At 33.6% G+C, this 15719-nt stretch overlaps 1 protein-coding gene across 1 annotated transcript in view; it reads left to right on the plus strand.

Moving 5' to 3' along the window:
* Positions 1 to 15719, plus strand: part of QKI (QKI, KH domain containing RNA binding) — a 191577-nt gene that overhangs the window by 133917 nt on the left and 41941 nt on the right. Inside the window, exon 6 of the mRNA XM_044675479.1 lies at positions 5433 to 5576. Within this exon, the coding sequence (XP_044531414.1) occupies positions 5433 to 5576 (144 nt within the window). The remainder of the gene's footprint in view (positions 1 to 5432; positions 5577 to 15719) is intronic.

Consider the following 15719-nt stretch of genomic DNA (forward strand, 5'->3'; position numbering starts at 1 on the left):
TCTGATTTACAAAAAATCAAGCCCCCCCCCCCCCAAGGGATATGAATAGGCATAGTATTGATAAGCACATGAAAAAGAGGTCTAAATCCCTCCTGATTAGAGAAATGCAAATTAAAACAACTCTGAGGTACCACTTCACACCTAGCAGACTGGCCAATATGGCAACAAAGGAAAGTAATAAATGTTAGAGGGGATGTGACAAAATTTGGACACTATTATACTGCTGGTGGATTTGTGAATTGGTCCTTTCTGGAGGGCAATTTGGAACTATACACAAAGGACTTTAAAAGACTGCCTGCCCTTGTATCCTGCCATACCACTGGTGGGTTTGTACCCCAAAGATATAATAAGGAAAAATACTTGTACAAAAATATTTATAGCTGCACTCTTTGTGGTGGGAAAAAATGGAAAGGAATGGGGTGTCCATTGATTGGAAAATGGCTGAAAAAATTGTGATATCTGATGGTGATGGAATACTATTGTTCTGAAAGGAATAATGAACTGGAAGAATTCCATGTGAACTGGAAAGACCTCCAGGAATTGATGTAGAGTGAAAGGAGCAGAACCAGTAGAACATTCTACACAGAGATGAATACATTATGGCACAATTGAACATAATGAACTTCTCTACTAGCAACATTGCAGTGATTCAAGTCAATTCTGAGGGACTTATGAGAAAGAACACTATTCACATCCAGAGAAAGAACTGTAGAAGTAGAAGAAAAACAACTGCTTGATCCACATGGGCAGATGGGGATGTTTTTGAGGTTTTGATGTTAAAAGATCACTATTGCAAATATGAATAACATGAAAATAGGGTTTGAACAATAAAAAATAAAATAAAATACCACTTCCTTGGCAATCCTTAATGATAGTGCCTTTCTTTTAAGCTCATCACCCACTTCTTGGTGTATAGATATTTTGAGGGGGAGTTCACATTTTTGTTTCTATTAGACTGGGAGCAGGCACTAATTTTTTCCTCCTTTCATATGCCTAGCATTTATCACAGTGTTTAGAACATAAGAAATGCTTTATAAATATCTGTTATGCCTCACCACATTTGTGGAGAGGTTTAAAGAATATCAAATGAATCAAAGGATGAAAAATGACTCAGAGTTTTGTTATTTTACTGAAAGAAGAAAAGGCAATGAAATGACCTACTTGCTTTCTTAAGTAAATTGAGAGTTCTCTGAATTAGAACAAACTCTTGATTGAGTAGATAGTAAACACTAAAGTGAGCTCAGAAGAGAGGTAAATGAATTTTCCTTTTATCAATAGCTTGAAGGTGAAATTATCTGTTTGTAACATGTTAATCAATAGGATTTTTTTTTCTTTGCCTTCTTGTGATCTCTCTAAGACTCCTTAGATAGAGTATTAGGTATTAGAAGGATTTTTCAGTAGGTTAAAAAAAGGGGGTTGGCCTCATGGACCTTCATAGTAATAATCATAAGCTGGCATTACTACCTTGTCTTTAAAAGATTTACTATATACTACATGTAACAAGTGGTATCCACATGGTAAGATCCTTATTTATATATTCAGGCAACAAAATTTTGTTTGCCATGTGCCAGGCATTGCTACAAAAAGTGATATTTTGAAGGCTGTTTTAAGTGCCCTGTAATTTTAAAAGTCAACAAATTGTCTAGTTGTCATTTGTTTAAAAACTCACCTCAGTAATTAGATAATAATTGGGACAAGAAAGCTATGAGATGACCCATTGTGTGAGAATGTGGTCCTTCCTATCTTTTCCCTCTAGAATTTCTTTTTGCTCAACCTTATCACTCATAACCATAGCAAAAAGCTATTACCAGTCTTCTTGTTCTATATCTGCTTATATGAGTTATCTTAAAGCTTTTTAAAAGCAGATGCTCAATATATGATAAAGCTAAATTTAAAACCAAGTTATCCTGTTGAAGAGATGGCAGTCTCTGTTATATTTCACCTTCTCAGTACATTCCCTAGCACTGGAAGTTTTAGGTAGAAGCTAGATTTTGTATGAGATTTATATATTGATTATAGATGATTGAATTAATGGCTTCTAAAGTCCTAGTTTTAGTATTCTGTTTACTTAGTTTCTAAGGAGTTAAATCAAGGGTGGAACAAAATTGGGGGTAATACCTTTGTTTATCTTCTACACATACAATAAATTTAAGATATTCTCAGGGATATTTCAGATATTCTTGGGGAATAATTATATGTTTCTGCCCAGAAAAGATCGCTATCTATCCCTGTTCAAGAAATTATCTGTAGATATTTCTTTGAATAATTTTAAATTCTGCATTTCTTTTCACATTTTCTTTGTTGTTCTGGAGCTGGTTTCCATATCTTTTTATGCACATACATAATCTCTTCCCTGTTTTGCTTTATTTTCTGGTGTGTATGTGTGTCTATCTGTCTGTTAGATTTGGACCTAATTAAAATAGTGCCTTCTACTCAGCTTCTATATTCTTGTGTCTTAAATAGTAATATTCTATTATTTGACAGATATTAGATTTATTGATTCATATATATGTCCATTTAGTTATGTAGAACAGAGAAGGAAAGGAGCCTTAACATTTCCCTTAGAATTACCCAAAGGCCCAACACAGGCCTGGCATGTAGTTAGTTACTATCACTGGGGCTTGAATTTCAAAATGTGAGAATTCTTTTGACCAAATTGTTGTTGTAGCTGTTGTACCTAGCTCAAAAAGATAGATAGCAAAATGGTGGTTACCACTCAATATTGACATTTTCATAGTAACTTATATCCTACCCAGACCAACTTAATAGCTAATGAGACCCCCTTGTTGAGAATAAGGAATAGTTCCTTTCTGCAGACCTGGTAACCTTTACTAACAACTCATCAGTATGGTTTACCGTGTACTTTTTTTCTGTATACTCAGTATACTTATCCATCATGAGCTTTAAAATTTTTGGTTATTATTTTTTTCCCTTTACATATAAAAATAATTTTTGGCAATCCTGACATTTTGAGTTACAAATTCCCTTCATCCCAACCTTTCCTCATCTCTGAGACAGTAGGCAATTTGATATTGGTTATATGATATGCTCTCATATAAAACATTTCCATATTCATCCTTTTGTGGTAGATGACACATTAAAAGAAATTCCGTAGGGGAATCTAGGTTTCTTGGGTTTAAAAGACCTGACATTTCACCCAGCCTATCGTGTTACCCTGGGCAAGTCACTTAAACTCCCATTGCTTTCTCTTTACTACTCTTCTGCTTTGGGACCAGTATATAGTATTGATTCTAAGATGAAAGGTAAGGGTTAATAAAAATAAGAACAAATAAAGTGAAAAATGGAATGCTTTGATTTGCATTCAGCTTCCATCCTTCTCTGGAATCAGTATTTTTCATCATAAGTACTTTGGTATTGTCTTGGGTCATTGTATAGCTAAGAATAGCTAAATTATTCACAATTATTCATTGTACTGTATTGCTGTTGCTTTGTATAATGTTCGGTTTCTGCTCACTTCAATCCACATTAGTTCAATTAAGTCCAGGTTTTTCTGAAATCTTCCTCTTTTTTATTTTATAGCACAATAATATTCCATTACAGCCTTATACCTCACCTTGTTTAACCATTCCTCAGTTGATGGGCATTTCTTTGCTCCCATAAAGAACGCTATGAATATTTTTGGTACAAATGTATACTTTTTCCTTTCCTTTTTTTATTTTTTTATTTTTTTAATAGTCTCTCTGGGATATAGACCTAGTAATTGCTGGATCAGAGGGTATGCACAATTTTTTATATCCCTTTCACCATAGTTCCAAATTATTTTTCAGAATGGTTGGATCCATTCACAACTTTACCTAAAGTGATTAGTGATCCCATTTTCCCACATCCCATCCAACATTTATCATTTTCTTTTTCTGCCTTATTAGCTAGTCTGCTAAGTGGGGTTCTTCAGTTCTTTTAATATGCACTTCTCTCATCAATAGTGATTTAGGTCATTTTTTTTCATAAGGTAATAGACAGTTTTGATTTCTTTATCTGAACTGCATACTCATCCTTTGACCATTTATCAAATGGGTAATGAATTAAATTATAACTTTGACTCAATTACTCTTATATTTGAGAAATGAGGTCTTTGTCAGGTATACTTGTGAACTTGTCCCCCTAGTTTTGTTTTCCTTCTGATATTGATTTTATTGGTTTTGTTTGTGCAAAATCTTTTTATTTTTAATGTAATCCGTTATCTTTTATATTTCATAATTGTTTGGTCATAAATTCTACCTTTAACCATAGATCTGACATGTAAGCTATTCCCTGCTCTCCTAATTCATATATAGTATTTCGCTTTATGGCTAAATAATTTACCCATTTTGACTGTGTCTTGGATATGATGTGAATGTTAGTCAATACCTGGTTTCTGCCATACTGTTTTATAATTTTCCTAGTAGTTTTTGTCAAATAATGAGTTCTTGTCCTAAAAGCTTAGATTTTTGGGTTTACCAAACACTAGATTACTATAGTCATTTTCTACTGTGTGTTGTATACCTAATCCATTCCATTTTTTCTATCATTCTGGATTTCTTAGCCACTACCAGATTGTTTTATTGATGATTGCTTTGAGAATCAGTAAGACTAGGCAGTCACATTCTCAACCCCTTCTCCCCCCGATATTTCTTGACCTTCTGTTTCTTCTAGATTAATTTTGTTATTTTTTTTTCCTAGCTCTATGAAATATTTTGGTAGTTTGATAGTTATAACTAGGTAAAGATTTTTTTTATTCCCATTGTCAGTATATCAAGCACCCATGATTTTATCAAAATAGAGCACCTGCTTTTGCGCAACACAGTGGTAGTAAATAAATAACAATTTATAATTTTTGAAAGCTTTCTGTCTCAGGTTACATGACTTGTCCAGGATCCCACAGCTAGTAAATATTAAGGGCAGTATTTGAATCAAGGTCTTTGTAACCTCCAAGTCTATCCTACTGTCTAGAATAGCTCATTGCCTTTCTTATAACTGATATCATTACTGATTTTATCCTGCAATATATAAAATTACTGTTACTGTGATTACCTAGGTAAGTCCTTGAACAGCAGCCTTTCTGTTAAGAAGACTATATATGAATTCCAATATTTTAGATTCTGACATAATTTATCTTTACAGAGACACTTGCAGTCTAACCTTTTAAGACATCAATGACAACAAGACTATGAAACTAGATTTTTCAGAAGTAAGAATATGAGTTTATGACATTATTAAATGGGATTAAAGTATATTGTTATAGTATACATATTTTATTTTATTAAGAATTAGAATCCTATTCAATATTTACATAAGGATATAGAGAATGCCTTTATATTACAAGAATGAAAGAATAATTTGAGGTGATGAATACTAGTATCAGTGAGATTACAGATATATTTTTATATATATTTACACACACACATATATATATGAATATTCTTTTCTTTTAGGAGGAACAAAACAGAGGCAAACCCAATTGGGAGCACCTAAATGAAGATTTACATGTATTAATCACTGTGGAAGATGCTCAGAATCGAGCAGAAATCAAACTGAAGAGAGCCGTTGAAGAAGTAAAAAAATTATTGGTACCTGCAGTAAGTAATAATTTTTAGATATTTGTTGAAATATCTTTGATTCCTGAGCTAGCCCACTCATTGCTGGAATAATTGACTTGTATTTTGATTTTATACATATTCCTCAAATTTATTTTGTTTCTTTTGTATAGTGCTGTTTACAGAGAAATGTTGATTTCTTTGTCAGGTAGAATAAAGGGGATTTATTTGTCATTAAGGATATTTTATCTAATCACATAAGCATTTGACATAAGTTATGCTTTAAGAAATTGATTTAATTAGCTCTGATTTCTTTTATTAATTGGCTAGCTTTTCATTCTAATCTTTTCTGAGAGATTAACTGAATTGTATTCATTGGGGGAGGGCAGGGATGGAGATAATAGATGACCTTTCTTGAGACAACTATATTAAAAATTTTAAACTTGTTTGGTAATAGATGAAGTCTATATCAACATTTCATTTAAGAAAATGTTAAATATTATATTTTTGAAAGAGTAAATTATTGTAAGTCAGTAACCACAGAAGTTCTTCTCACTTCTAGCTTGAATATTGAAATCATATTGTCAATTGCTTGGAAAATTTTTATTTCCCGAGACAATTAATATTAAAATTTTTACCTTAGAGCAGTGATGTTGAACCTTTTAGATACCAAGTGCCCAAACTGCAACCCTCATGCCATGTCCCCTGCCTTACCTCAAAGAGAGCATGGAAGAAGTGCTCCCAGGGGGCAAAGAAGTGAGTCATATGAGAAATGTCCTCAGGTGTGCATTAAGAGAGGGGAGGGAAACAGCCCAATCCTGCATCTTGCCATAGGTTTAACAATATGATCTTAGAATATCTTAAGCCTTTTAAAGTATGTCTTTTCACCAGGCTTTTGAAGGATTTATTCCAATTGTACAAGTGAATAAGCATCTTTTTTGAAAGGGAATGTTAGAGAATAGTAATCTCAATGTATATCTAAATATTTATACCTTCCAATTTTCATTTAATATGCTTAGTGATTGATTCGTTAATGCCCTGTACTCATTAGGGCAAAGAGTAGTGATGAGAGATATGTAACAGACCTGATTAGATTTTTGTAAGACAATGAGGTTTTCCCACTGTTGAGCTTCCTGAACCAGGGCAGAAAAATTCAAAAGTGTAGCCAGGTGGGGAAATGAGATGGTTTTGGGGTTCATCTCCCTCTAATTAGAGGGGCAGATGGTACTAATGAGGTATGACTACATGGACTGATATTGTATGATGATAACATTTTCCAATGATGACCTTTTGTGGGCACGTGGACAAATCAGAGAAAGTCCCAAAATAGCATATCCATATGGGAAATGTGTGATTAGGAGTCAGAGCCAAGAAGTCCCAAACCTCTATTTAAGGATAGGGTTCACACTGACCTCCTGGTTGTGCTACTTTGAGGTTTCCCCATTGGTTCTTCCCCCTGGGGTGTGTTTAGGAACAGTGCCTTACACATTGTAAGTGCTTGATATCTGTTCATTAACTATTTAAGCATTTGTTTCATAGCAGTGGGATATGTATTTTGAAGATACAAAGTAGTTTGGAAACTCGAGACCTAGGTTATAATTTTGACTCTATAACATCAGAAAACTATCAAAACCAATGACTATCACTATTAGATGATTATAGATTGTTGATTGTATTTGATTACAAATAGCTATTATGAATTCAATAAGTTACAAATGAATTTGCATTTGTTAAATCATATCTATATATTTGAAACATCTTATGTTTGAACTATTCAGGATTACAAAAAGTAGCTTTGCTTATATAACAATCATACTACATATCTTGTTGGTGTTAATAAAGAACAAAATTATAATGCTTACAGTACCTTGCCAGGTCCCTTATTTTAATTCCAAAGCCTATGGATTATGGAAGCTATTTAGTTAGACCAGATTATTATAATTTAAAGCCCCTTTGAGCTCTAATCTTATAATAACATTGTGAATCCTACTCTTTAGGATATTTATTCTTTTTATTGAAACAAACCAGTTACAGTCTTGAAATCTTGTCTCTCTTTTACTTTTCCCTTATTTAGTCACTTTCCAAGTTTTTCTTTTGAAATATCCTTTAAAATAAAATAATTCCTTTTACTCCATTCCCAGTCTCACTCATCTGATAATAATCACTGGATATTTATAGCAATTTTTAGAAAGATTATATATTTTAACTTACACATGAGCTTATACATTTGTGTGTGTGTATGTATGTATGTATGTATGTATGTAATGTATAGGCAGCACTGCTAGATCCTATAAAGAAATTCAAATTTTAGACAGGTATTCCTGTCCTCATTTAGCTTATAGTCTATCTGGAGAATAAGAAGTGAATCATAAATATTTATAAAACCTTATAACTGCATAGGAGTGCTATAATCTTTGTGCTACATGAAGTTGGACTAGTCAGAAACGTTTCCCAGGTGAAAACTTCTTAAACATGATATAGATAACATGGTATAATAGATAAAATGCTGACCTTGAAGTCATGAAGATATGGGGTGAAATCATTTCATTGGCTCTAGCTGTTTGACCCTATGCAAGTTGCTTAACCTTCCCTATTGATTTTAAATCCCTATAAATTCATGGTCAGTGTAATGAATTTTTATTTTAAGGAATAAATAGGAATGCGACAGTTGTAGAAGTTTAGTGCCTTTGAATGATTTAAAGTAGAGGAGAATATGAGGGAAAAAATTAACTGTTCAGAAAAGAGCAGTTCATTTTAAGTATTAGAAATGGAGGAACATGAGAATTATTATTTTTTTTTTTTACCAGATGGCAAAATGCTATGAATGCCAAACCAAAGAGTTTGAATTTGTCTTGATGGTCATTTTGAAAACTTTTGAGTAAAAAAGGGACATTGGATACATAAGAAAGCTGCTTACTCTGCCTATACCATTGTCAGCAAACCACCCACTTGGTGGGCTACAGTTTACTTGTCTTTGAAATAAAACAGTTTGCACTACGAATACCTAAAATTTCTTTGCTTTCAATCTTAAAGTCCTAAAATTCAAACATTGCTGGAAATTAACTTTCATTTCTTAGACTAGGGAGAATGATATATAATATAATTTGCCTATCATGTTTTATATTAACAAGGAACAATGCCCTTTGAATCTAGTATGAAAAATAGAATTGTCACTCATACCTCTTTATTTCCTACATTGTCCCTCATTGGAGATATTTTTGATAATGGTGTTTAAAAACTTGAGGTAGAAGGTGCCAATAAGTTTTAAAAGGTGTCGCATCTGCTTGATGATACTATCTTTCTTATCTCTATTTCTTGCCAAAAAAATTTCTGAGAGCAAAGATATATTTGTGTTACTGTTACATGACTACAAAACAGCCAAGATCAGAGGAAGCATTTTTTTGTTGCGTTATTCATTATAGGAAGTGCTTTGAACTGAGAGGTTGTCCTGTGGTATGTAGACATAATTTTGTCTTATTCGGCCTTTGTAATGGTATTTGTTGCAATAACTACTTAGATTTCTAAATGTGAAACTTTGAGAATGTTTGAATTATTTAATTTTAATTGCTTTTTATTTATAGATGTTATCAAATTTAACTGATAACTGACCATTCTTTAAAACCACCATTTTCCTAGAACAAAATGAATCTTTATTCACAATTAATCTTAATTTTTAAGTATTATTATAGTTGTTATTCTTAGTTTGAATGAATGATTCTTAATCAATAACTAGAACTGCTTTTTAAGATGAAATTCATCAAGTCCAATCTATTTCCATCTAATTGTTCAAAACCAAAAAACTAAAGTGGAAGGATCTTATTCCTTTTATGTGAGTTGATAATTAGAAATATAATTAAATTAACATGGAGGTTACCTAAAAAGCAATGGTTATATGCATGATGGATATCAAGAACTTGTAACATATTTGTAGCTGAGAATTTTATGACAGAATCAGAATAAAAACATTCTGAAAGATGTGTAATAAGCATAAAAATTGTCTAAAGCAGTGGATAATTTCAGGTATTCCATTTATGATTCTGACAATGTTGAAAGAATTAAAAGACTTCGGGACATGTTAGAGTGGGTCCTGTATGCGAAATTTGTGTGAGGAAATGGATCACACAGAAAGAAAGGATATGAATGGGGTATGATCTGTCTTGTGGAAGCCATTAAGTTTGACAAAGTGTTTTGTGTACATTATCTGATTAGATCTTCACTGCTATCTTGTGAGACAAGTATTCTCATTACTGATGAGTATCTGAAACTCACAGAAGTGAAGTGTTTTGCCCATAATTACATAGGTCCATCAGTTTCCATGACAGAATTGGAACCCAGGTGGGCCATTGCTGTCCCTATTAGACATGAGGCCCATTCGTATTAATATGAGCGTTTATTTTATAATGAGGACAGCTTGCAGTGTTTTAGTTAAATTAGTATATAAACCGATAATGCCAGCTATTGGACACATGGAAATTTGTTTTTACTTCAAGAAATTTATATTAAGGTATACTGTAAGTCAAATACTTTTCCAGATTTATTCATTCCTCACTGATTTCATCAACCCACCCCACATGGTGTGGCATTAGGGCAGTGACTTGGGGAACTGAAAACTAGAAAAAGGAGAATCTTAAGTACTGATAAAGCTCCTCAGAGTATATATTTTATCTATATGATAAGTGGTGCTACCATTGTCCTACCAGTTGCCTTTTCCTTCCCAATTACAAGTATAATTACAACCTCCTCAGGTTGGCATTTATTTTTCTTCATAGGCCTATTTTTGAAAGGTTTTTGAGAGAAGGTAATGTGGGTAGTATCATTAATATAAAGCTTAACAGGGATTTTAGAATCCATTTAGTCTAAATCTTTGTTTTTTTAGATAAAAAAATATGGGGAGGGAGGAAAAAAACTACCAGATTGAAGTCCACACACCCTCCCCACAGTTATTAGAAGCTCATTTCAACCCTCCCATAGTTAACTTTTTTTTTAACCCTTACCTTCCATCTTAGAATCAATACTGAATAATAAGAGCAGTAAAGGCTAGACAAAGGGGGCTAAGTGACTTGCCCTCACACAACTAGGAAGTGTCCAAGTCCATATTTGAACCCAGGACCTCCTATCTCTGGGCCTGGCTTTCAATCCACTGAGCCACTCAGTTGCACGTGGTGCCCACAGCGCTGCTGCACCCCGCCCCCCTCCCCCCCTAGTTAGCTTTTAAAAAACTTTTTATTAGACTTCTCCCATTCCAAGATTGCTGCTAAATTTGCTTTTGATATATGAACTGATTTCAAATGTTTTAGTTTGCTAATATGAAATTTCTATAGAGAAAAAGTTATATTTTCCCCCCACAGATATCACCTAGAACATCAAAAGCTCACTTACTCATATTTAATGTATTAATAATAGCTAGCAATTATATAATACTTTAAGGTTTTAAAAGCACTTTACATATATATTTGATCCTCACAATAATCATGTGATGTAGGGTAGGTACTGTTAGTATCCCCATTTTGGAGATGAGGAAATGGGTCTAAGAGAGAGTAAATTGTTTAGGGTCACACAGCTATTAGGCATCTGAGGCAATATTTATAATCACATTCCCTGATTCTTCCCCTTCCCCTTTCCCCCCTCCCCCCAAGATCCCCCAAGTCTGTTCACTGTGCTACCTAGCTTCTGTATTTTAAAAAACAATTTATTTGTATCCTGGCATGTGCCTTTGATATGATCATATTTATAACTGACTTGATGAGGAGTCAGAGTTCTGAAAAAGCACAATCTGGTAATTATAGTTTTCTTTTTATAACTGAGTTTCTTCCAAAGTATCAGTTCTAAGAGAAAAGAGCAGTAAGGGGCTAGCATTTGGAGTTAAGTGACTTGCATAAGGTCAGGCAATTAAAAGGTATCTGAGATTAGATTTGACAGGATTAGATTTGAATCCAGGTTCTCCTGACACCAGGCCTTGGTGCTCTCTATTCATTGTGTTACCTAGCGGTCCCAATTCCAGTTTTCAATAAGGAGCAAAAGTTGTTTTCTGTTTTCTGCCTTGGTAGAGGGCGCTTCATCACACATTAATGTGAAAAGAGAATTTGTATAAATTGGATCAGACCTTCTTATTTGCTGCACCTTTTCTTTTTCTTTCTTTCTTTTTTTTTTTTTTTTTAAATTTTAAACTCTTACCTTCCATCTTGGAGTCAATACTGTCTATTGGCTCCAAGGCAGAAGCGTGGTAAGAGTAGACAATGGGGGTAAAGTGACTTGCCCAGGATCACACAGCTGACTGAGGCCAGGCTTGAACCTAGGACATCCTATCTCTAGGCCTGGCTTTCAAACCACTGAGCTACCCAGCTACCCCTGCTGCACCTTTTCTGCAACTTAGACACTTGTTTAGAAAACTCAAAATTAAATGGTTTGCTCCAGGGTCCTTTAACCATGTATCATAGGGGTAGTTGAACCCAGGTCTTTCTGATTTTGAATCTCATATTTTTATGTTGTATCACACACTACCTTTTAAAAAATAATCTTGCTTATTGCTTTTTATTTTAGGATAACCTTCTTTTGTAATAAAGATTAATGAAAAAAGAGATGGGGAAAATCAGCTAAACAAATCTAACCAGGATATCCACTGTCTCGTAGCATATGCAATATACAAGTGATGATGAACCTATAGCACAAGTGCCAAAGATGGCATGTAGAATGTTCTCTGTGGGTATGTGGCAGCCACTGGCCCCTCTTCCTCCCACAGTATTTATTACCTAGAAAGGCAGAAGGGTCTCAGGCAGAGCTGTTCCCCTACCCTTCTCCATCCCACTTGATGACATTTTTTCGCATCCTCCTTCCCCCTCTCCCCAGCAGCCCGATGGGAATACTTTTTCTCTCCCCTGTGTAGGATAAAGGGCACAGAGTGCTCCTGGCACCTGGTGTGTGTGTGGGGGGCACAACATGCAGTCTCTGGGGGCTAGATTCTGGGGTGGGGTGGGGGTGGGGACAGGGACAGGGCTCAGCACTCCACCCCTTAAAAGGTTCACCATCACTGCAATACACCGTTATATGTAGACAGTTGCAGAGGAAAAAAAGAGGAAACTTTCAATTTTTGTAGGTCCATCCTTGACCTTATAATTATAATTACACTGTTTTTAGTTACTTTTTCTTCTATTTTATTTTCTATATTGAATTTTTTGTTTATTTTCCCTATTTACATTATTGCAATTATGTAGGAGGGGCAGCATAGTTTCATAATTAGAGTTGGGCTCAGCCAGAAAGACCTCAATTCAAATTTTCCCTAGGATACATGCCTGCTCTGTGACCCTGAACATAAAGAAAACTCTCAATGCCCTGGGCAACATTCTGAGAATAAATTGTTGAGGGTGCCAACTTTATATATGAAGGAGGAAGGAGGGGTTCTGATTCAAGGAGTTCCCTCTATCAGTAATCAATCTAGCAGTTGTTTTATCTTGTTTTTTGATTTCTGTCTTGCTTGTCCTCATCAGTTCATCTAAGTCTTCCCATGTTTTTTAAAATTCCATTATATCTGTTAATTAATCTTATCCATTAATATTAATTAATTCCATTATGCAGTAATCTACAATTAATTCAGCTATGTTTGCTTCTAAAAATAGGGTATAGTAGAGCTTTCTGTGCCTTTGAGCTTCTTGAAGTTATTTACTAGTAATGTTTTATGTGTTAAAATGGTATGAGCATTAAAAATTTTTATAAAAAATAATTCCAAACTGTTATGACTTGAAATAGTTCATAGCTCCACTAGACACTACATCAATATGCCTCCCTTTTCAAAGTTCCTCTAACATTGACATTTTCATCCTTTTTTTATCTTTGCCAATTTTCTATGTATGAGGGGAAACTTTAGTTACTTTGATTTCCATCACTTAGTCTTTCATATGACATCAAATAGTTGGTTCATACCCAGTTTTCCATTGGGATATTACCTGTTTTACTCATTTGTGTTAATCCCCTTTATGTTTAGATAGAATCTCAGCAAGAATAATTGTTGTAAAAACTCCTTTTATTGCATTCTTACTTAATCTTATCTATTATTATTAATTTCACTGTGTTAATTTGCAATTCATCAATTTTTGCTTCTTAAATATTTTATTGTATAGGGGACCCTTGTTAACACATGTGTAATGTATGATATCCTGTACTGTCTTCTCATTGTTCATTGTTATACCTTTCAAGAAATGTTATGAGACATCCCATCACCTAAATTTCCCTATGTATCCTTTCCCTATCTGCTCCCAGAGAGTTATCCTAGATACAAAACAACTACTTTGAAGAAGAAAAATGAGCACAACTGATTGAAATATTGAACAAATCTAAAATAATAAGTAATATTCTACAGTCATGCACTTCTCATTTCCTTCCTACTTACCTACCTACCTACCTACCTACAAAGGTGTTAAGAACTAGAATGGACCTGAGCAATTTTTTTTTTTACTGAAATACAGAAAACTTAAATGAGGGCTCTACTGCAACATATTCTACCTTAGGGGGGCATATTGGCTAGAAATTAACCCTCTCTGTTGCAAAACAGTGTCATTTCACTAAAGTTTATAATTTCTTCATTAGAATAATCAGAGAATTTGAAGCCTAAGAATGATTCTCCCTTTTCTTTTTTTTTAAAAAGCTATATAAATGAAACTGAGGCATAAAGAAGTACAATTATTGTCCTATCCCAGCTGTTAAATATCAGACTGACTTTTGCCCAGTGTTCTCATATTGTACCAGCAAACCAGTTGATTGAGGGAGAATGGATTTTGGGGGTAATTACTCATTAGAATTCTAAGGATGGTAAAGAGAAAAAGGAAACAAACTCTCAAATATGTATCTATGCCTGAATTCACATCTTTTTGAGGCATAGATGTATGAATGTAAGTTGGAAAAACAACATTGTGTAATAACACTATTCCAGTTAAAATTTTGTGTTGTTTTCTTCATTTAGTGATGATAAGTAATATTTAAGTTCTTTTTTATGAAAGATTTAGTTATTTATTCAATTGAGTGTTAAAGTCATTGCAATAAAACCTATAGAATTTGGCAGTATGTGCATAGGACTATAGAACTTGGAATTTTTTTAAAAAGAATTTCACTGACTTTTGTTGACTGATTTCTTATTAGTATTTTGACACCACTTAATTTTAGTACAAACCTATTTTAAATTGCTATTATTTGACTCAAGATATTTTACATACTTTGGAATGAATTGAGAGTATAAAAAGTGTATTTAAGTTCAATACTATTTTAATTAGCTTTGTGATATCAAAACAGTTCTTTCAAAATAGAAAGTACTGTGGTGTGTGATGGGATAGACTGAACTAAAGGATAATCTTATTTTAGAAAGCAATGCAGAAGCAAAATTGCAACTCTATATAATACCAACAAAAACCAGCAGGAAGAAATAGAGAGATTTCATTTCAAATAATTGCAGATAGTATAAAATACTCAGGAATCTACCTGACAAGAAGTGTCCAAGAACTATATGAATACTGTTATGAAACATTTTTCACAGAAAACAAGAAAGCTCTAAACAATTGGAGAAATATTAATTGCTCATGAGTGGGCCAAACCATTATAATAAAAATGACAACTCTACTGAAATTAATTTACTTAATCAGTGTTGTACTGATCTAGCTAACAAATACTTAGAACTTGAAAAAAAATTCTTTTGGAAGAATAAAAGACCAAGAAAACATCAAGAGAATCAGATTTTTAAATTGTGAAAGAAAGCTTAGCAATAACCAGAATTCCATCAAAGTGCTAGTCATTGAAGCAATCTGATGCTGGATAAGAAATAGAATAGTGGATTAATGAAAAAGATTAGGTACACAATATAGAGAAGTAAAATAACCATAGTTAATGTGACATCTGACTAATCCAAATATCAAAGCTTTAGGAGCAGAAACTCATTGTTCACCAAAAACTGTTGGGAACACTAGAGAGCAGTTTGGGCAGAATCTAGATTGGTGATGGCAAACATATGATACGTGCGTCAGCACTGACACGTGTAACCATTTTTGATGTGCGGCCACATACAGAGAAGTACAGGGCCGCATGCTGAGGATGAAACATTTTCTGTAGTGTAGTGTAGACACTCAGCACTATAGATGACAATTCTACCTATATTAATTTACCTATTTTGGTTTATTAAATAGTTATATATTATAATTATACATT

This window comes from Gracilinanus agilis, chromosome 4, assembly GCF_016433145.1.
Source record: "Gracilinanus agilis isolate LMUSP501 chromosome 4, AgileGrace, whole genome shotgun sequence".
Taxonomy (NCBI): domain Eukaryota; kingdom Metazoa; phylum Chordata; class Mammalia; order Didelphimorphia; family Didelphidae; genus Gracilinanus; species Gracilinanus agilis.